The 21208-nt window shown below is 49.5% G+C and overlaps 1 protein-coding gene across 3 annotated transcripts in view; it reads left to right on the top strand.

Annotated features, from left to right (window-relative positions):
• ZNF362 (zinc finger protein 362) overlaps positions 1-21208 on the top strand; it is a 55692-nt gene that overhangs the window by 29983 nt on the left and 4501 nt on the right. For all 3 annotated transcript variants that reach the window (XM_084821959.1, XM_084821957.1, XM_084821958.1), the window contains 6 exons: positions 9900-9963; positions 10990-11236; positions 12567-12888; positions 15321-15545; positions 19096-19174; positions 20081-20239. In XM_084821959.1, coding sequence (XP_084678085.1) covers positions 9901-9963; positions 10990-11236; positions 12567-12888; positions 15321-15545; positions 19096-19174; positions 20081-20239 — 1095 coding nt within the window. In that variant the 5' untranslated portion in view covers position 9900. The remainder of the gene's footprint in view (positions 1-9899; positions 9964-10989; positions 11237-12566; positions 12889-15320; positions 15546-19095; positions 19175-20080; positions 20240-21208) is intronic.

Below are 21208 nucleotides of genomic sequence, written 5' to 3'. Positions count from 1 at the left end.
AGATGAGGCCTAACCAGTGCTGAGTAGAGGGGAACTAGTACTTCCTGGGATTTGGGAGCTATGCTTCTATTAATGCACCCCAAAAGAGCATTTGCCTTTTTGGCAGCCACATCACATGGTTGGCTCCTCTTCAGCTTGTGATCTACCACAATTCCAAGATCCTTCTTGCTTGTAGCGTTGTTGAGCCACGTATTCCCCATCTTGTAACTGTGCATTTGGTTTCTTTTTCTTAGGTGTGGAACTTGGCATTTATCTGCAAGCAAACTTACGCAGCAGTCAGAGATGGACATATTGTGCCTGCATCCTCTGAGTGCAGCCATGCTTAGTGGGGCCCCTAGGCGCACAGCTCCTGCATTGGTGCACCCCTTAGCCCCCTGAGGGGGATGTGTGTTCGCTCCATCCCCCTGGGGGGAGGTTGCCCCACAGCAGAGGGAAGAGGCGGGCATATAGTTCTGTCCTTCGGCCTACTAAGTGCCCCTGGCTTCAACCTGTCCTGACTGCCAAGCTGTGTGCTAGTTAGGGAGGGCTGCCACCTAGTGACCAAAGATGCCACCACAGGCTTCAAACACAGAGACATATTTAAATTAATTAAAATTAATGTGTTTTAAAAACTAACTAGCCACAAAGTGCACACCCCTAGGGTCTACTTAGTATGCATGCCAAGTTTCAGGTGGCTAGGTTTCGCGATCTTGATAATATGGTGTGTAGCCTGGCGCCACCAAAAACCAAATGGTTTAAGGGGGACCCAAGGAAGGGGTCCATGGTAGGTTCCGCCAGGGCACTGGGGCCTTGACAGTGGTCTGTGGATGTTGGATGCTGTTGCAAGGGCTCGTGATGCCATCCAAGCCAAACAGGTTTATGTTGTGTGTGTCTGTGCGTATCTTCTACTCCACCACGGCTGCGAGGTATTATAAGAGTCCTGAAGGAGTTTTTAGGCGGTGGCTTGTTTTCGCTTGCCTCCGGGGTATGCAGCCATTTCGCTGCCTGTCCCTGTCCGCTCCGCTTCCTTTTGCACTCCCGCCCTCTTCTTCGCTGGTGTGATTTGTACATTTCAGCCGAGGTGGCTTAGATTTGGGGTGCCAAGATGTCTGGGGTATGTGGTTTGAGGTGCCGCCACAATAGAAAAGTGCTTTCTCCTCCAGAGGTCCCAGAAGAGAGTTATTTGGCCTGCTAGACAGGCTGTAGTCATCTCAGATGTATGTCTGGGCCCACGATTTAGCTGACCCGCATCTGTGCCGCTGTGCAGTCGTGGGATGGGGAGGGGAAGAGTCCTGTCACCAACCTTGATCACCTTAGGGGAGGAATCTATCCCAGGTTTTCCTCCCTCCCAACCATAATTTCCATTTTAATTGCTTTCCTGCAGTATGTCACTTGTGTCGCTAAGAATGCTCCGAATGGTCAGTGGAGGCTGGCAGCGCCAGTGTCAGTGGGGCGGTGAATCTGCTCCGGGTTTCAGTCAAAACCAGTCAGAACTCTAAAGGAGCTGTCCAAGGTCTGGTATTAGTGGGGCAGTGAATCTGCTCCAGGTTTCACTCACAACCAGTCAGAACTCTAAAGGAGCTATCCAAGGTGCTTAGCTCCTTTAGAGTTCTGACTGGTTCTGACTGAAACCCAGAGTGGATCCACCGCCCCACTGACATCAGAGCCACCAGCCTCCACTGCAAAGCGTCTCTGCATTTTTCTATCTGTTTTATTTCCGCCACTACTTTGCGATCATCTTTGCTCAGTCTAGATTAGGCCTCTCCAGCCTACTGTCCTCCAGATGAGTTGGACTACAGCTCCCAGAATTCCCCAGCCAGCAGAGGAATCGATTGTTCATTTTCCCGACAAAATACTGGTTGTGTGTATGTTAAAGGAAAAAAGAAATCTTAAGATTGAGCTGGGGCAAAAATAGATGTGCTAGCATTTTTGGAATGGGAAAAGGAACCTATCTATCATTTTAACTTTTTATAAGCTCCCCACACTGCAGACATTTACAAGGTTTGGCCCAAGAACCAGCAGCATCATTCAGTGTTTTTGTTTTTGATACTTTTGTTAACAAACCTTTGTCACATCCACACATTGCATTTTAAATGGACTCCACATATAATGTCCAGATGAGAAGTTACGGAAGAAGGGCTGTTGTGTATTTCTGTGATGTTGCAGCTGCAAGGACAGAATTTGGCGACTGGGTGCAGAATTCAGTTCCTATAAATATCAACTCCCTTTAAAAAAATAAATAAAAATAAAGCAAAATCTAAGTTACTAGCCCTTATGGTGTGAAGAAAGACTTGAAAGAGTAAGAGTAATTTCTCTGAAATCTCAGATCCCAAGTAGTATTTTCAGGGACGTAAGAGGTTCTGGACCATATCTTGTCCCTTGCCCTTCCCCATGACTTAATTTTACTTAAAATTAAGTAAAATAAGGAAACATTGGTGGTGTTTGTATATGCATGTTTCAGAATTTGATTTTTCTTGATGCAGAATATTTTATTTGGGTGGGGGGCAGTTCTGTCCATTCCCCAAAGGACAGAGTAGAACCAGCCTTATCCACAAATTTAGGCAGGAGCATTTCCTGTGTGCCTGAGAGAAAATGGGTCTTGAACTAGGAAAGTTGCTAGATCCACACTTGCTACACAATGAAGTGGTAGTGGACTGTATCACGTCAGACGGCACATGGGAGATACTGTTCTTGAACGTTCCCCTCCCAAGTATTTTTGAAAACAGCCAGAACCCTGCACATGGAAAACCAGCACATTGGAGGGGAGAGGTTCTAAACCTGCCTTCTCTCTGCAGTTGTTAGTTTTCTAGTTGCAGGGATTTATTGTTTTTTTTTACACAGGGTTTACACAAACCCATTTGTGTGCTTTAGCAGTACAATGTGAGTATCGTCTGCATGTCATTTCCGTGCAAGCCGGCAAATGGCCGTCAGGGCTTTTCCACGGAAAAATAAAGCACTGGCAAAAGCACCGTGCGGGGACAGCTTAACTCGTTCATAGACAAAAAGTCCACTCTCCGAACATATTATGTGCACACAGAAAATAATACGAGGCATTTATTATATTGAAGCCAGTTTTGAATAATTCCATGTACATCATATATATAAAAATATGAACTTTGACTCAGTTACGGAATTGTGAAGTTAATGTTGAGCTAACTGCATCAGTTCCACCAGCAAGTCAAACTGAACACTGAAGTGATTACTGAAGCTTTTGAGAGCTTTCGCTGAGGACTTTTAACATCACTTCATTAAATTATAGACTGGTTCTGTTATGTACTTTGCATTATTCAGAAGATGGCCTTGAATGCCTCGTGGTGGCGTCTGTGTTTGCACACACTACTTTGAGGGTGGGATTTTTGTACACGACGGTCACCCTTATTTTACAAGGGGTCAAAGCTGAGGAGAGGTAAGACTTCCCATAGCACTTGGCCAGGCATTACAGATGACCAAGCGGACCATGTGGTTACATACCCAACTATGGAAAGTTAAGAAATCTCAGATCTCTCAAGTTCAGTGATCCAAGAACCTCCGAGACTTGATTGTGAAAACTCTCCAATCTTTGAGCCATATGTCTGATTTGTCTTCAACTGGTGGGTCAGGACCCACTAACTACTGAGTGGTGGCCTGGTCTAAGGTGGGTCATAACAGCAGTGTGCAAACATATGGTAGTATGTAACAAAGTGTAATTTAACAAACCGCGGCTGGCCTTCTTTGCATGACCAGCCACCATTTGTTAAATTCCATTTGGTTGGGGTTTGTCTTTTTAAAAAACGTTTTAACTCTTTTAACCTGTTGTTTTATTCTTTTACCATGTTGTTCACCACTCCGAAATCTTCTGATGTGGAGCGGTATATAAATATTGTCTAAATAAATATATAAATAAATAAATGGTGAAAGATTAAGAAGATGGTCCCCAAATGCACATTTGGGTTAAAGAAGGGACCTGGGCCTGGACTAGCGTTCTGTAGCATAAACCAGGGCTCCCCAACTATTTTGCGTCGGTGGGCTCATTTGGAATTTTGAGTGTTGTGGGTACTCTCACAAAATGGCTGTCATGGGGTAGGGCTTGCCATTTCATACAATGGCTGCCATAGTTGGGATGGCCAGTCCCCAAACACTCATTTCCCAGGAGGCAAGCAGGTGAGACCAAAAGAAAAGTAATTTGCCAAGAATCTAAATACAAGGCAGAGGTGGGGGGTCTGAGCTCGAAAACTGCCAAACCACTCTTTTGAAGCTCCCCCTTCCCAAATCTTAATAAAATAAAAACCAGGAGGGGGAGGGAGCCGGGCAGTCACGTTAGTGATTTTCCAGTTCGTAAGTTCATTAATAACAATGAACGGATGGTCTTTCCAAATACAGTATTAGCCCAGCGTGGCAGTTTAAAAGTTGTAATTAATATTTTTCAGGTAATGCTCCATGGCAAGAATGTGAGAGAATGTCAATTAAATACATGTCAATTAAATACATGTCAATTAAATACATGCATGTTTCAGTGTGAAATACAAGTAATAGGTGGTGACAATGAAACCGAAGGTGCCCCAACAAACTCAGTGGAAGAGAGTTGAAATAGATAAGTTGTTGTCAACATATCATGCACGGTTCTTTGAGTTGCTAACAGTTATTAGCGTGACAGCCGTTTTCAGGACCTTTGTTCCCCCCCACCCCCTTTAAATTTAAACACCGTAAGGGGAAGTACATTCTATTGTCTTTACACTTTTACAAGCATTTCGATAAAAATGTCTGCGTTCTATATTGTATGTAGTTAATTTCCCTCCTCAAATATTTCAGGTCAAATTCTTGTGGTGTATTGGGTCCAAAAAAAGGGGTTCCTGTTTATTAAATACACGTAAAATAAGTATTCTAAATTCAATCACTTTCTAGGACAGCTGTCCTCCACCTGGTGCCCCCCAGATGTTTTGGACTACAGCTCCCATCAGCCCAAACTAATGTGTCGGGAATTCTGGGAGCTGTAGTCCAAAACATCTGGATGGCTCTGAAGCAGCCAATGCAAACTGCTAATTTTCCGATGCAAATTAACCTGTGCAAATTAACCTAATTCAACATTTTCTGGAAAACCCAAATCACTATTGTTAATTTGGTCCTGTTTACCTTCGGAACCTATACCAATTTGGTTCTAGAGACCCTGAAGGGTAACTAAGCTAAATTACTAAATTATTACCCACTCCTACATGCAATTTGTTGTACTGACTGGTTTTCAAATATATTAAATGCGCATCGTGGCAAGTTATCACTCGGTTCTCTTGCCTGTATTCACCCCAGAAGCGAGAAGTGAGGGGTTAAATTCTCCCTTCTCTGCAGGAAGACAAATTTGGTTGCATGTATATCCTGTTGAATGATGACTTGATGTTACCCTACTGTAACGTCTTGATTACCAGTGATAATTTTAACACTTCCCTATATCTTTGGCTTTGTGCATGGAGAGAAATTTGCTAAGTTCTCTTCCATCCCCTTATTTATGTTTATTTAAACCTTAAGAATGGGAAAAAAATCTGCCCCTAGAGAAAAAGTTGTATAGAACCTTTATTAGGACCAATCCAAATTCCACAAAACTGTACAAGCTTTCACATTCTCCAGAATTCTTCATCAGGTTAGGTGGTACAAAACGTTGTATGACATTTCTTCTCTGCCTCCCACCCCCACAACCCCCAGCTTTTTTGTACCACTTAGCCTGATGAAGAGTTCTGGAGAATTCAAAAGCTTGCACGCTTTTGTGGAATGCTGAGTTTTGTGAAATAAATAAATCAAAGTTTAGTTGGTCCTAATAAAGTTCTTGTCCAGCTGGGGATCTTGGATTTGTTTTCTCTTTCTCTCATGATTCAGCATGGCTTTGTTTTTTTGGAAATTGTAGTGGCATATTTGGCAAGAGCTGGAGTGGGGGAGTTGTGAGTTTTCTCCCCTTGTGCGAGTTTCCCCCCTCTGCTTTGTTCTGGCCAGGAGATTTCTGTGGCATCTGTTTTCTGAGCGCAAATACAAAGAGGCGTGTTTGTCAGAGGGAAGAGCTGCGTGGCAGCACGGCCGCACACACTTCTAGGATGCTCTTTCCAGTTTTGCATTGTTTCACATTGATATGTCAGAAGTCACAAGCAGGGATAGCTCCCCTTTTATACTGCACCAGTCTGGCCTCACCTGCAGTTCTGTGTCCAGTTCTGGGCACTGCCCTTTTAAGTAGGATGCATAGACAGACATTTCCCAGGTGAAAACGGGGACACCCTCATGCAAACCCCTGTTATGAAAGATGCTTACATACCATTTAATATTACACAATCTCTTAAGCTGTTCCCATAAAAATCACATTTAAATACATTATTAAAAACCCGATGAAAATGTTCTTTTCATGCATGCCCTCCATCTGCTCCCCTTCCACATCGCTGAACGCCATATTCTCCCGTCTGAGTCCCGTATTCCTTTTCTTTACCACAGCCCTGTGTTCGGAGCAGGTGTGTTATTAACTAGCCCTACGTTTCCTCTTTACAACTTTTTTCTTAAAAAAAGAAAAGGTAATCCGACAACGGAGACAGCTGGATTGCGTTCAGCGACACGTGTTATTTGAAGCAAAAGCCGCGCTGACATTTACAGTTGGTGCACGCGCATTAATATCCATGCGGACTAGTATCAAGGTACAGCCACCTTCTAGACTCACCCAGCGTTTTATTTCTAGATACCCAAGAGAAGGGGCTGATGCCAGGAAAATGATGTGTCACACTAACGCAATTTTAAAAGCACCCCCCCCATCTTCTTGCCCCAAAGGGAAAACAGGAGAGTGCTATCCAAGGGAGCGGGCATCAGAAAACCAGGTTTATGGCTGATGTTGGGAACGTTCAGTGTATGGATTTTCTAACTGTGTTTGCTGGCTGGTAGGGGTTTTGTTGTTTATTCGGTCAGTCGCTTCCGACTCTTCGTGACTTCATGGACCAGCCCACGCCAGAGCTTCCTGTCGGCCGTCGCCATCCCCAGCTCCCCCGAGGTCGAGTCCGTCACCTCCAGAATATCATCCATCCACCTTGCCCTTGGTCGGCCCCTCTTCCTTTGGCCTTCCACTTTCCCTAGCATCAGCATCTTCTCCAGGGTACCCTGTCTTCGCATGATGTGGCCAATGATGTGGCCTGGTAGGGGTAAGAGCACAAAAAGCCACCAGTCAACGCCTCCCCCCCCCCACCTCGGTTTGCCTTACCTCCTGACTTCAGTTGAACCATCCTTTCCATCTCTTAAGATGCCCCCTTCTAAGTGCACAATTATGGTTTGGGAAAGGGGGCATTTAATTAGGGCATATATGGGCAGCTCAGCCCACAGGGCGCCCTGCTTACTTGTTAGAGCATCAGCCTCTTGAATCATTTTTTACATTCTCCGTTTCAGCCAACTCACCGGTTAAATTTAAACCTTGCGCGTTACTGACTCTCAGTGCAGGCGACCTTATAATTTTTTGAGATACTGTAGGAAGTGCAAGATAGCTTTTACAATTTAATTATAATTTTTAAAAACTACTGCCTGTGACTAGAAGGAAAGGCCAACCTTAATCTCCTCCCCACACTCCTTTCACTATTATGGTAGCACACCAAAACCCAGAACGGTCTCTAAAAATAATACTAATAATAAGCAAGTGTGCCCTGAATTCTTAGCCCCACCGATTTAAAAGTGCCCTCTCCCGCGCAGATTAATTGGCTACCATATAAGGACAGTGCTGGATCAGACCAAACGCCTTTCTAGTCCAGGATTCTGTGCCCCAGTGGCAAACCAGATGCCCCAATGGGAAGCCCTCAAGCAGGTGAAGAGCCATTTCTGTTCTGCAGCATACTGTTTCTGTATGATACGGGAGGTAATATATAGTCATCCTGACTAGAAGCCAGTAATAGTTACTTGAAGGACCACCCTCACCCATGGCAGCCTGCCCACACTTTAAGATCAGAAAGAGAGGCCCTTCTCATTTGCCCACCTGTGAGAGCGGTCAGGTGGGTGATCACATGTGAGAGGGCCTTCTCTGCAGTGGCCCCACACCTTTGGAACAAGCTGCCATCGGAGGTCTGCCATGCTCCGTCATTGCAGGCTTTTAAGAAGGCCTTAAAAACATAATATTTTGCCGTGGCCTTCTCTTTATATGATGGCTATTGTTGCTGTTACTGCAGTTATTGTTGCTGGTATATTGTTGGCTTTTGTTGTTGTTTTATGTTTTTATTGCTTTTAATACTTTAACTGTTTTTATGTATTTTATTGCTGTAAGCCGCCTTGGGAGGACTTTTGCCCTGAAAGGTGGCCAAGAAATGTTTTAAATAAAATAAAATAAAAATTAATAGCCACCACTTATTATTTTATTAATTTATTTCATCTTTACACCACCCAGTAGCTGAAGCTCTCTGGGCGGTTCACAAAATTAAAATCACAAAAATACAACAGAAGATACAATATAAAATATAATAGATTAAAATGACTGAATAAAAATACAACCAGAGTAAAACCTAGCAGCAGTGCAGACATTTAAAATGCAATAGCAGATTTAAGATAGCGGAGCTAAAAAAAAAACGTGGAATGCTAAGATGCTAAAAATGCCTGGGAAAATAAAAAGGTCTTCACGTGGTGCCGGAAAAAGTATAACATAGGCACCAGGCAATCCTCTCTAGGGAGTTCATTCCACAACTGGGGTGCCACAGCAGAAAAGGCCATTTAGTCAACTAAAACTTTTGGTAATTAACCAGTTTAGCCCTGTTATTTTTATGGTGTACCATGTTTCCATTACGCTGATCAATAATTCCAAAAGAGGATCAAAAGTTGCAAAACGTTTTCCTCCAACCCGGGGTGGGGTGGGGTGTTGAACCTCTTTAAGCCAGAGGACCACATTCCATTTTGGAGCAATTCTCAGGAGGGGGGGGGCTTTCCAGTGGCACCCAGTTCCAAAGGCAACAGGTACCGGGCCAAAGTACCAACATATTGTAGCTTAAAGCTCTTTCCTGCCACCCCTTTTAGAATGGGAAAAAACTGCACAAAGACCAGGAAACCGCCAAATGGTCAGGGAAGGGGTCTGGCCATCTGGGGAACCATGGAGAGCTGGATTGGGACCCCAGGTGGGGCACTTTTGGCCCCTGGGCCTGTGGTTTTGCACCCCTGTTTCGATACGCCCTTATTTTTTTTTTTACATTTTCTGCGGCATCTGCATCATAAGCCAATTAAAGTGAGTAGGGGGGAAATTAAGTAATGGCACATTCAAGGAAATAGGGGTCTAAGTAACCGCCACATGGTGAAAACTCCCATTTAACACTAGCTGGCTTGAACGTTGTAACAGTTAAGACAAGGAGATGTTAACCTCTCGGTGCTGTTCTTTTATTCCTACTTCCAAGAGGTTTCGCTTTGAAGGAGGGGAGTGGATGAGTACGGTATCGGGGTCTGTGAGACCCCATTGGGAGTGGCACTGGGGACTCCATGGCCTTGAGATAATTTCATGTATTTTACGTGGAACTGGAGTCGTAGTTAACTGCATCTTGTTGTCGTGTCTTTTCTTTTTAAAAGAGTTAAAAAACCCTTCATTAAATGGGGCGTTGCGGTGTAGTGGTTAGAATGTTGGACTAGGAAGGCCCGGGTTCAAGTCCTCACTCGGCCATGAAGCTCACTGGGTGACTCGGGGCCTGTCACTGACTCTCAGGCTAACCTCACAGGGACGTTGTCAGGATAAAATGGAAAGGAGGAGGAGGAGGGCCACGTCTTGGGCTCCTTGGTGGGATTTAAATGTAACAAATAAATAAGAAAGGTACCGCTTCTCGTCCTCCTTGGATTCTTGCCCAGTTCGGTTCTTGCATGTGGCCCCTAAGGTGGTGCGGTTTGGAGAAGAGGAGGTCCTTTCCGAAGCTGTGAGAATTTCAGGCCAGTTTTCTCCCATAACCGTCTCTCTTCTTCTTCTTTTGCTTTTCCCTCAGGATGGCGGAACCGCGCTTTAACAACCCGTACTTCTGGCCACCCCCTCCCGCCATGCCCAGCCAGGTAAAGTTCCCTCAGCTCCCAGCAGTGTTTCCTAACCTTGCAAATAAGCCTGCTAAAGTTTCTAGTCCACAAAAAAGCCCACATAGGGAGGTGGCTTATACCAGCCTTCCCCAAGCGGGTGGCCTCCAGTTGTGTTAAGACTGCAACTCCCATAATACCCCAGCCAGCTATGCAAGCGCCCTCTAGATGTCTTGGACTACAACTCCCATAATCCCCAGCCAGCTATGCTGGGGTTAGCTGGCTGGGGCATATGGGAATTGTCATCCAACACATCTGGAGGGCACCCGCTTGGGGAAGGCTCCCTTCTATGGAGTAAGACCACGGCTCTATCTCAAATAAAACAAGATTCTAGTCCTCATGGCTCTGAATAATGGGTTGAGTTAAATAGGAACATAGGAACACACCTTATTTTATCTGGAATTGGGGCCTTGGAGGCCATCCAGTCTAACCCCATAGCTTAAAGGTAGAGGACCTGTTTTGCATGCATAAGGTCCCAGGTTTGATCCCCAACATCTCCAAGTAGGGCAGGAAAAAATCTTTGCCTGAACCCCTGGAGAGGCATTGCTGCCAGTCAGTGTTGATGGTACTGGTCTAGATGGACCCAGGCTCTGACTCAACATGAAGCAGCTTCCAATGCTCTTATTTAAATCAACCTTTTATTCAAAACCATGAGGACAGGCATCTTACTTTATTTTGGGGGGAAAGGCCCTAGCGCCGTGGTGGAGCCCTGCTTTGCATGCAGAAGCATGCAGTCCCAAGTTCCATCCCCGGCAGAATCTCCAGGTAGGACTGGAAAAGCTCCTGCCTACAACCCCGGAGAACCGCTGCTGCCGGCCAGTGTTGACAATACCGGGCTAGATGGACCCAGGGCCTGATGCGGCGGAAGGCAGCTTCCTGTGCGCCCACGCCCGACGCAGGAAATCACGAGGGCGTGGGGAGACTGGGGTTCCTGCCAGCGCCCGGGAGGGGTGATGGGTTTCCTTCACAGCAGGCGGCTGACACTCCTCCCTCTCCTCTTCCCACCAGCTGGACAACCTGGTTCTGATCAACAAAATCAAGGAGCAGCTCATGGCAGAGAAGATCCGGCCGCCGCACTTGCCCCCGACCTCGGTGTCCTCCCAGCAGCCTCTCCTGGTGCCGCCCTCTCCCGCTGAGAGCAGCCAGTCCATCATGTCGATTCCCAAACTTCAGCAGGTCCCTGGGCTGCACCCCCAGGCCGTCCCCCAGCCCGATGTGGCCCTCCACGCACGCCCGGCCACCAGCACCGTCACAGGTGCGCAGCAGGCAGCGGGGCCTGCATTTGCACAGTTGGTGCTGGATCAGCCATGAGGACCAGAAACTTAATTTTTTATATAGATCTGCAGCTACATCGGCCTTTTCATACTTTGTAACAACATCATGAGCAGTGATGGCGTTGGATAGATAATAAATCTGGACGGGAATCCAGCACGTTACAGGGGAGACGGGGAGGACACGTTCAGAGAGGGAGGGGCCCATGACAGCTTGTCTCCCTTGCCTGGCCTTGGGCAACCGCGGCAAAATCTTGGGCACGAACTCTGGGGGGGCAGGGGGGTTGTGCAGGTGATATCGAGGTTTCAGCCTATTCCCTGGCGCCCGCTGCAAGCAGGGAATTCCCATGGGACATGTCCCAAGTTCTACGGCACGGGGCACGCGGAGTCCCGCAGCAGAAAAACAAGGGTGGAAAGGTCTCCTTGAGAGCAGGAATTTTGAAAACCAGCGACGTGGCCGTGGAGGGGGGCCGGGGGAACGTTCCAAGGGAGGGGGGAGTTTTCCCCAGCTGCTGTGTCGAACTGTAGGTGGTTTCGCGCCCCCTACACCAGGGAGTGGGACCTCGGGGCCAGTCTGGGCCAAACCGCCTCTCGTCCCAGTTCTTGAGATGGCTACGTTCTCCCCACACCCTGCCAGTTGTTGGGGGGGGGGGGGTTTCCTGGCTTTTGTGCAGGTTGCCCCCCTCCCGATTCTGAAAGGTTGAAATGCCTCTCCTGGGCATTAGTTACTGGGCACTAAGAAATGTAAGCTACAGTATGCTGGTATACGGTCATGTCGGTGGGGCGGTGCATCCGCTCCGGGTTTCAGCCAGAACCAGTCAGGACTCTAAAGAAGCTCTCCAAGGTGCTTCCGCACCTTGGAGAGCTCCTTTAGAGTCCTGACTGGTTCTGGCTGAAACCCGGAGCGGATGCACCGCCCCACCGGCATGGGAGCCGCCAGCCTCCACTGTATATAGTATACAGGAATGTGGCCCCCGAGAGTCGGCCCTCGGGCTGGAAGACGTCAGCACCCCTGATTTGCATCCTGCCTTTGGCCTCGCTCACCACTGACCCCCTGGAGAGCTTTTCTGAAAATTGAAATTTGGGACAGCGCTTCAATGCTCTTTAGCGGAGCCGGGAGCAAAGTAGCCCAGCGTTGTTAGACCCATTTTGCTGGAGGGGGGAGGGGGCAGTCTCGTGTATGACAACCCTGCAGTGTGGTCCAAGTTTGGGGTTTTGAGTGTTGTGGGTGCTCTCACAAAATGGTTGCCCATGTACCACCAACCCGCCCCCTGTTTTGATGTGTGTGTCCGTCTTTTCCCCTCCGCTTTCCAGGCCTGGGGCTGGGCTCCCGTGCCCCCGCAGTCAGTACCTCGGAATCCAGTGCTGGGACGGGAACCAGTACTCCCTCCACGCCCACCTCCACCAGCCAGAGCCGCCTCATTGCTTCCTCGCCCACCCTCATCTCAGGGATCGCCAGCCCCCCGCTCCTGGAATCCATCAAGACCATCCAGGGGCACAGCTTGCTGGGGGCGCCCAAGACGGAGCGGGGCCGCAAGAAGATCAAGGCGGAGAACCCGTCGGGGCCCCCCGTCCTTGTGGTGCCCTACCCCATCTTAGCCTCGGGCGATATTGGCAAAGAGGGCAAGACGTACAGGTGGGTACAGGAAGGACGAGGGGGGTTGGGAAAGCTGGGAATTTTGCATCTCTGGAGAGCACCAAGTTGGGAAAGGCAGAGTTGGGCCGGGCCCGGGGAGACTCGGGTTTCAGACCTCACTCAGCGACGAAGTTCTCACCAGTTGCTGCCTCTCAGCCTCACCAACCTCGCAGGGTTGTTGGGAGGGTAAGATGGGGGAGGCAGAGCGCTGTATCCCACCGCAAGCTTCTTGGAGGAGAGATGGACTATACATGTAATCAACCATAATGTCGTTTTTAAAATCATTTAAAAAACAACACCTTCCTGCACACAGAAAGCCAGCACATTAAGGAGAATGCTTAGTTGGAATCCTTCTCTCTGAAGTGCTAGCTTTCTATGGGCTGGGAATCCTCCCCCACTCACCCCATTTTTAAGGGCATGGCATTTTTGACATAGGGGACTGTTCAGACCCAAGATTCCCTTGCCTGTATTTTGAGGTGGTCTGGACCGCTAAGTCCCTCACTACATGTTCTTCCTGAATGTATCGTTTGGCTCTTGGGCCAAGCCTTTCTCCTGCGTGGGGCTGCTCCTGCATTCCGGGTGTCAAGGGTCGAGGGATCTTCTTTCAACCCCTTCTTAAGGCTGGCATAGGATTGTGCCCTTAGACAGAAACATGTCCTGCACCTCCCAGCATTCCCCAGCCAGCATGGCTTGCTGGGGAATGCTGGGAGTTGTAGGACTTCACATGTTTAGACAGGAAAAAGTCCTACAACTCCCAGCATTTCCCAGCCAGAATGGCTGGCTGGGGAATGCTGGGAACTGTAGGACTTTTTCCTGTCTAAACGTGCATAGGATTGCGCCCTAAGTCATCTCCCCCCGCCCCCCCGGTAAACTGAAAAGCCCCGAACATACTGGCTTTTCCTCCGAGCTGTGATTCTTTGAAGCTGCCTTATACCGAGTCAGACCACGGCTCCGTCCAGTTCTGGATCGTCTCCCCGTTTTTTTTGTTTCACGTTTTACGACGCCTGGGGCATTTAGCTAAGAAAAACGGCGAGAAAGGGGAGGCGTGGTGGGGATATATAAAATGATGCCCGATGTGGAAAAGGTGGATCTCTCATGACACTAGAACTCAGTGGGGTCACATCCCATGAGGCGGAAGGGTGGGGAGGTCCAGGACAGACAACAGGAAGCCCCTTCTTCACGCAGCGCAGAGTTAAATCATGGAATGCGCGATGGCTTTACAAGGGGGCTCGGCAAATTCCTGGAGGGCTATCCGCGGCAACTATTCCTGATTGCTCTGTGCTACCTCCAGTACCAGAGGCAGGATGCCTATGTAGACCTGTTGCTGAGGAACATGGGCAGGAGGGTGCCCTGGTACTCACCTCCTGCTGGTGGGTTTCCCCCAGGCGTCTGTGATCAGAATGCCAGACTGGAGCAGCTTTTGGTCTGACCCAGCAGGGCTCTTCTTATGTTCTGACCCTAAGTGGCAGCAGCTCTCCAGCATTTCGTACAATGCTGGGAGTGGTGGGACGTTTTTTCTGCCTACCCACCCCTAGGATTGTGCCCGAAGTCATCTTTCTCCGTGCCTAAACTGAAAAGCCCCCAAGGCACGGGCTTTTCCTCTGCCCCGGAAGCTGCCTCACACCGAGTCAGCCTGGGGGTCCATCCGGCCCATCACTAGCCCTGCCCGGAGGTGCTGGGGATTCAACCAGGGCATTTCTGCATGCAAAGCAAGCGCTCTGGTCCTTCACCTACCAGTCACCTAAGATTCTAGTCCACATGGTTCTCAAAAAAGGGCGGAATTAAGCAGAAGCCTGCTGAGCCTCCTTATCCCAAGTCAGACCGTCCGGCTCAGCATTGACTGGCAGCAACTGTCCAGCGGCCCAGACGGGGGTCTTTCCCAGCCTCACCTGGGGTTGGCAGGGATTGAACCCGGGGCTTTCTGCATGCGAACCATGTGCCAGTGGAGGCTGGTGGCTCCCATTTCAGTGGGGCGTTGAATCCACTCCAGGTTTCAGCCAGCCAGAACTCTGAAGGAGCTCTCCAAAGTGCTGAACCCATTTGGGGGATAGGGTCAGAACCCCAAAGGAGCCATCCAGGGTCTGATGTCAACAGGGCGGTGAATCCGCTCCGGGTTTCATTCAGAACCTGTCAGAACTCTAAAGGAGCTCCTTTACAGTTCTGACTGGTTCTGAGTGAAACCCGGAGCGGGTTAACCGCCCCGCTGACCCTGGAGCCACCAGCCACCGCAGAATCAGTCCAGCAATTCTGCTCACAACCCTTTCCCAAAGCCCCTTCCTGATGTAAGGACCAGGTTCAGCGGGAGGGCGGTGGCGAGGATGACCCGCCGTCCTCGTGTCTGTGGACGCACACCGCCACGCATGACGGCTGCATGAGTTTTGAGGCTGTGGCGTGTCCTCCCACGCCCCTCTCCTCCTCTTCCTCCTCTCCAGGTGCAAGGTCTGCCCGCTCACCTTCTTCACGAAGTCGGAGATGCAAATCCACTCCAAGTCCCACACGGAGGCCAAGCCCCACAAATGCCCGCACTGCTCCAAGTCCTTCGCCAACGCCTCCTACCTGGCGCAGCATTTGCGCATCCACCTGGGCGTCAAGCCCTACCACTGCTCCTACTGCGAGAAGTCGTTCCGCCAGCTGTCCCACCTCCAGCAGCACACCAGGTAAGCCGCCGGCCGGCTCCCACGTCCTCCCCGACGTCTGCGCCACAGGCTTGCGCGTGCGCGGGAGGAAAGGTGCTCCCATAATTCAGAAAATGGAAAGCCCGCTTTTCATGATACTGGTGTACTTAAAAAAAAAAATATCTAGGGTTGGACCTGCCTTCTGGTGACGGAGGGGCTCTGCTCACAGGAGGCGCCTCTGCTCAATTGGGAGGGGTCTCCCTCCCCACCACAGCTCACCCCATTCAGCGGGGTGTACCCCCCGGTGTAGTATTTTCAGGGACTGGAGGTGCTGCGGTGGGCAGGAGGGGGAGGGAAGCCTAAATCCAGATCCAACCCCAAGTCACTCGTCCCTGTGGCTTTTGTGCATGGCACAATCTCAGAAAGCAGAAGGGAGGATTTGGGGAGAGTGAAGGGTCTGCGGTGTTGGTTAGGTGTTGACTTGGTTGCTGCCGATGGATGCCATTGTTTGACACGTGGTGTTTTTTTGGTAGACTGCGTTGTAGAGGTTTCATGTTCCTTTTAAAATATGCTAGCAAGCTGCCCCAAAGTGGGTGGAGAAGAATGGAATTGTTTCTAAATCAATCCATTTCCAGGGGGAAGCGGACTTTCCATCATGGGAAGGTAATTCTGTTACATCAGCGGTGACTGCATTGTTCCATCCCTCCCTGCGCAGGGATGTGGCAAAGTTACCCACTCTTGGAGAAAACTGCCGGTTGTGCCTCTGCATGAGTTCCTGCTGCTCTCTAAGTTGGGTAGGCCTGGATTGTTCAGGCACTGGATAGTTCTGCTGTAGAAGAGTCCGAATCAGTTATGTGCAAATTCTGCAACAGAAGCAAAAACTAGGCACGCTTGCTAATTGAAGATAATTTCCGCAGCTTCGTAGAATCCAGCTTTTTCTGGTGCAGGAAGTTGTTTCAGATTTATTTGCGAACTGTGGTTTGCCACAGTCTGTCTCTATGCAGTGTCAAAATAATGGCTGCTTGTCCCCCTTGGTGAACAGCTGCTGCCCTTTCCCCACTTGAAATCTTCAGTCTGCATGCCCATATATTAATGCCACACATAGATACTTGCCTGGATCGCCTGTGGCGAGTGCGGATCTCCAGCAGGCGTCCAGGCAGCAGGGAAAGGATTGTGAATGGCAAGTGAGTCAGTTGTTTCTCTCTTCACGCTTATCTCCGTGTCTTCAGACACGGCGTGCCGTTGGAAAACTATGCTTGTGGAAATGGCTTTCAGCATTTGTGGACGTGTTTGCAGGGCCGCCTTAAGTTGTCGTTTCTCTATGGAATGGCGATAAGAGAGAACTGGTAGCTGTGCCACAATGAGTGAATGCAAGAAATAAGGAAAGGCTTCGCCCTCGGAAGAGGAAGTCCACCGCCTCTCTGTATGAGTCACTGCTCTGGCCTTGTTTCCTTCTAGTGAGCCCCAAGGTGGATGGGTATCGCTGAAATGCATGTGACTGGATGCTTCACTCGCTCCCAGTGCAGAAAGCAAGCAGAATTGCTTGCCCTTGAGGGAGCCCATCAGTTGTGTCTCTGTATGTGGGATTACCCAGGCTTCCTTCCACTCAGGAGACACGCTGGGATCCAAGCAGCCATGCAGAGGTACAGGGCGGCTCCTGTAAGGGCGGGTAATTCTTTCTCTTAATGCTCTCTAAAATGTGCCTCAGCTCTCAGAAGGTTTGGAAACATTGCTCTAGTCTAGTTCTTTTTTTTATCCTCAGAAGATTTCCCCAAAGCCTCGTCTGCCACAATTCCATGGAACTACAGCTGTCTCTCTAAATCAGCCCAGAGCAAAGGGCATGCAAAACTGGGTGCATTCAGGCTCTTGAGAATCTCTGCTAGTACCGCCACTTCTCCTCTTGTTGTCGCCGTCGCCATCCTCCTCCTCTTCGATATATATATATTTTAAAAAATCAAGTTTCTAGTCCTTATGACTGTGAAGTTATGTTTGAAAGTGTGTGAGCAGTACTGGTTGAAGAAAGCTGAGAGACCAGAGGTTGACTTGAATAAGACTTTTGATGGTCAGCAGGGAAAAGGCCGTGGGGGGGGGGAGAGGGGGGCTTCCATGCCCACTATATAAAACAGAATAAATTATGCAAAATGATGCACATTGTTTCAGTGTGCAGGTTGCAGGGTTTGTTTTGTTTGTTTATTAAACTGTTTACACTTAGATGTGAAGGCTTGGGGGAAACTGGGGAAAAAACAAAAAATCAGGAAAAAACTGTTTCCCCTCAATTTACCCCCAAATCCTGGAAAACAGACATACTTGTCGTTGTTAAAAATTGTTCTCTCTTCCCCCACCCCAGTTTTACTGGGTTTTTTCCAGACCTTCACGTCTCTATTTATGCCTCACCTTTAGCCAAAGGGATCCACAAGACAGTTAACAAAATATTTTAAAATTTCCATATTTGGTTTTTAAAAATGTCAATAAAACCAGTGTAGTCTGCAGCAAGAAGAACCAATTAGTAATGGTTCAGCTTTGGAGAATCCCAGAAGCTTTCTGGTCGAGAACTACCTTTAAAGCCAATAAATGTGAAATGAGTTCCACAGTTTGGGTACCACTGTTGAGAAGGCCCTGTTCCGTGTGGCCACTCCCCGTACATCCAACACTGGGGGTTCACGGAGCAGGGCCTCTCAGGAAAAGCTTACGGCATGGGCAGGGTCTTAGGGGAGAGAGCGGCCCCTGTGCAATCCCAGATTTGAGGACTTGTGCAGTGTAATCCTATACATATTTACTCAGACGTAAGCCCTGCTGAATTTAATGGGACTGACTCCCATGTAGGTCTGTAGGATTGCAGCCTAAAGGTCAGATTAAATCACACATATCTGTATGGCATCCAAAACAGAATGTGCAATGTCTTCTGAATCCCCGAAGATCTCTGACTGTTTTCGTTTTATTTCAGAGGGCAGGTTAGCAGTCCTCAACGGCTCCACAGAGAAGCCCGGGCAAATTTCTTCTGTCCGATACTGATTATAGGTTTAATAACCAGTGGCAGCCTGCTGTACCTCCTTACATCAACTTGCTTTCTTTTAACAATTCTAGGCTTTCATTCAGTATAAACATATGCAAGGTGGCTTACACGATGATAACTCCCACCCCCAGTAGAACAAGATAATTACGATCTTTAAAAAGCACAAAACAGCAGATAACAACTAGCAGCAATAAAATCATCACAGTTTTCATGAAGGGGAAATAAAAAGGATGTTTGCCTGGTGCTGAAAGCCTAGCAAAGTTGTAGGGACCAGGTGGGAGCTGCCCTGGGGAGAGAATTCCACAAATGGGGGGCCACTACTGAAAAGGCCCCATCCTGGGTTGCCACCTATCTTGCTGATGATGATTCTGAGATTCTGATGATCGCAGAACGTGGGCAGACTGATGTGGGAGCACCTTTTTCCACCACCACCCCCACTCATGCCACACGCTTTGACGTTCTGTCGTTCCCACCCTGGGACTCTTCCTGGAACAGGTTCCTCGCACAAACCACACTCCGCTCCACGGGGGTTGAGTTTCATAACACTGTATCTCACTGCTGTCTGTCGCTGCCTTTCAGAATTCACACCGGAGACAGACCCTACAAGTGCCCTCACGCTGGCTGCGAAAAGGCGTTCACGCAGCTCTCCAACCTCCAGGTGAGTAAGGGAAAAGGGGGTGATTGGGGGGTGGGTTGGCATGGTGGTGGGGGTGGGGAAACAGTCAAGACAGCATGAGTTAGATATGGAGGCTGTATGTGTAACAGCGAGACTGTCAGGATATGGCTGAGGTTTTCCTGTTCCGTTCTGCTGGATTTACATATCCCATGCCACAGACATAAAAATTGTCCTGCAGGATCAGATCAAGGGTCTACCTAGCCCAGTTCTCTGTTTCCAACAAAAGCCAGCCAGATACCTTTGGAAACGCACAAGCTGGGCCCCAAGGCCTTCCCCTGTTGTTTGTCCCCAGCTGTTGACGTTCAAAGGGAGACTACCCGTGAACGTGGAGGTTCCATTGAGCCGCCGAAGGGAACAACTGTCCATATACCTCTCCACTGTGAAGTTACCTCATTCTTTATGATGGGGTGGGTAACATGCAGCCCTCGATGCCCCCTGGTGCGGCCCCCGCTGGCCTCTTCCACCGAAACTGGCGGCGGCAGTAAAAGCATTGACCGTTTGCCACCACAAGTCGGCAGCACACTGCTAAGGAAGCCTACAGCTTCCAAATCGTGCTTGGTTTGAAGCAAGATTTAGCCATTTTAGGCTTCCATAGCTGTCCGCTAGCACTGTGGAAGCCTGGGACGACCAAATCTCGTTGGAAAACAAGTCAGATGTGGTCGCTTTAGATTCCGCAGGGGTCTGCTGCCAATTTCTGCTGGCAAAACGGCTATGTTTTCTCCAGCACCCTGCGAAGGGGGGAATCAGAGGACCGCTTTAGAGAGCTGGCTCAGTCAACCCCTGCAGGGTCCAGCATGGGGGCGGCCGGGGGGGGGGGGGTTCTGACGGAGCCCCACGGACGAAGGGGACCCGATTGATGGCATGCTTGTTGCCTCCCTGTCCATCCAGTCTCACCAGCGGCAACACAACAAAGACAAGCCGTACAAGTGTCCGAACTGCTACCGGGCGTACACGGACTCTGCGTCACTCCAGATCCACCTCTCGGCACATGCGATCAAGCACGCCAAAGCCTACTGCTGCAGCATGTGTGGGAGAGCCTACACTTCAGTAAGTAAGGGGGCCGAGGGGTGAGGGGCTACTGAGCAAGAAACCGGCTCCTTGCAGCATGAGGCAGAAATGGCGTGCCCCCATATGGCGCGCCTTGCGCAAGCTGCCATGCCTTCCGCAAACAGCGTGCCTTGCGCAAGCTGCCATGCCTTCCGCAAACGGCACGCCTTGCGCAAGCTGCCATGCCTTCCGCAAACGGCGCGCCTTGCGCAAGCTGCCATGCCTTCCGCAAACGGCGTGCCTTGCACAAGCTGCCATGCCTTCCGCAAACGGCGTGCCTTGCACAAGCTGCCATGCCTTCCGCAAACGGCGCGCCTTGCGCAAGCTGCCATGCCTTCCGCAAACGGCGCGCCTTGCGCAAGCTGTGGCCCTCCGATGTGTTGGACCCCAGCTCCCAGAATCCCATAGCCAGCTTGCGGAAGTCTGTACTTGTGCCACAAAGGGCCGCCCTGCAACTGATTTAGGAGTTACTCCTTCTCGGGGCAGGGGGCACCTCAACGGTTTTTGGGTCAGTGGGCACATTTGGAATATTGAACGTCTTGTGGGCCCTGTCACAAAATGGCTGCCCTGGTGCACGCGGCCAGTCACAAAACACTCATTCTTCCCAGAAGGCACACTGGGGAGACTGAAACAACAGCAACTTGCCGAGAAACGAAGACCAAAGCAAGAGGAGGGCCTGAGCTCCAAAACACAAGACCCGCTCTGTTGAGCCCGAATAAAGATGGTGCTGGATGGCAGCGCTTGCTTCTGCAGCATGCCGGTCTCCCAGTAAAAAATAGTCATTAAAAATGAAATTAAAATCAGGAGGGGCAGGGAGCCCCAGCGGGCACCAAGACAGCCCTATGGGGAACCCTGGACGCTATAGTTTTGCGCCGAGAACGCTGTCGCAGGGAGCCGTGATAGTTAACGAAACGGGCGCAGTTGTAGCATGGAGACGTGCAGCGAGCCTTTGAGGGAGCAGAAGCAGGC

Source organism: Heloderma suspectum, chromosome 15, assembly GCF_057233095.1.
Source record: "Heloderma suspectum isolate Gila_16-S chromosome 15, 16-S_ref, whole genome shotgun sequence".
Lineage (NCBI taxonomy): Eukaryota > Metazoa > Chordata > Lepidosauria > Squamata > Helodermatidae > Heloderma > Heloderma suspectum.
Note: the sequence above shows the minus strand (reverse complement) of the source record. Positions and strands in the feature narration are given on the sequence as shown.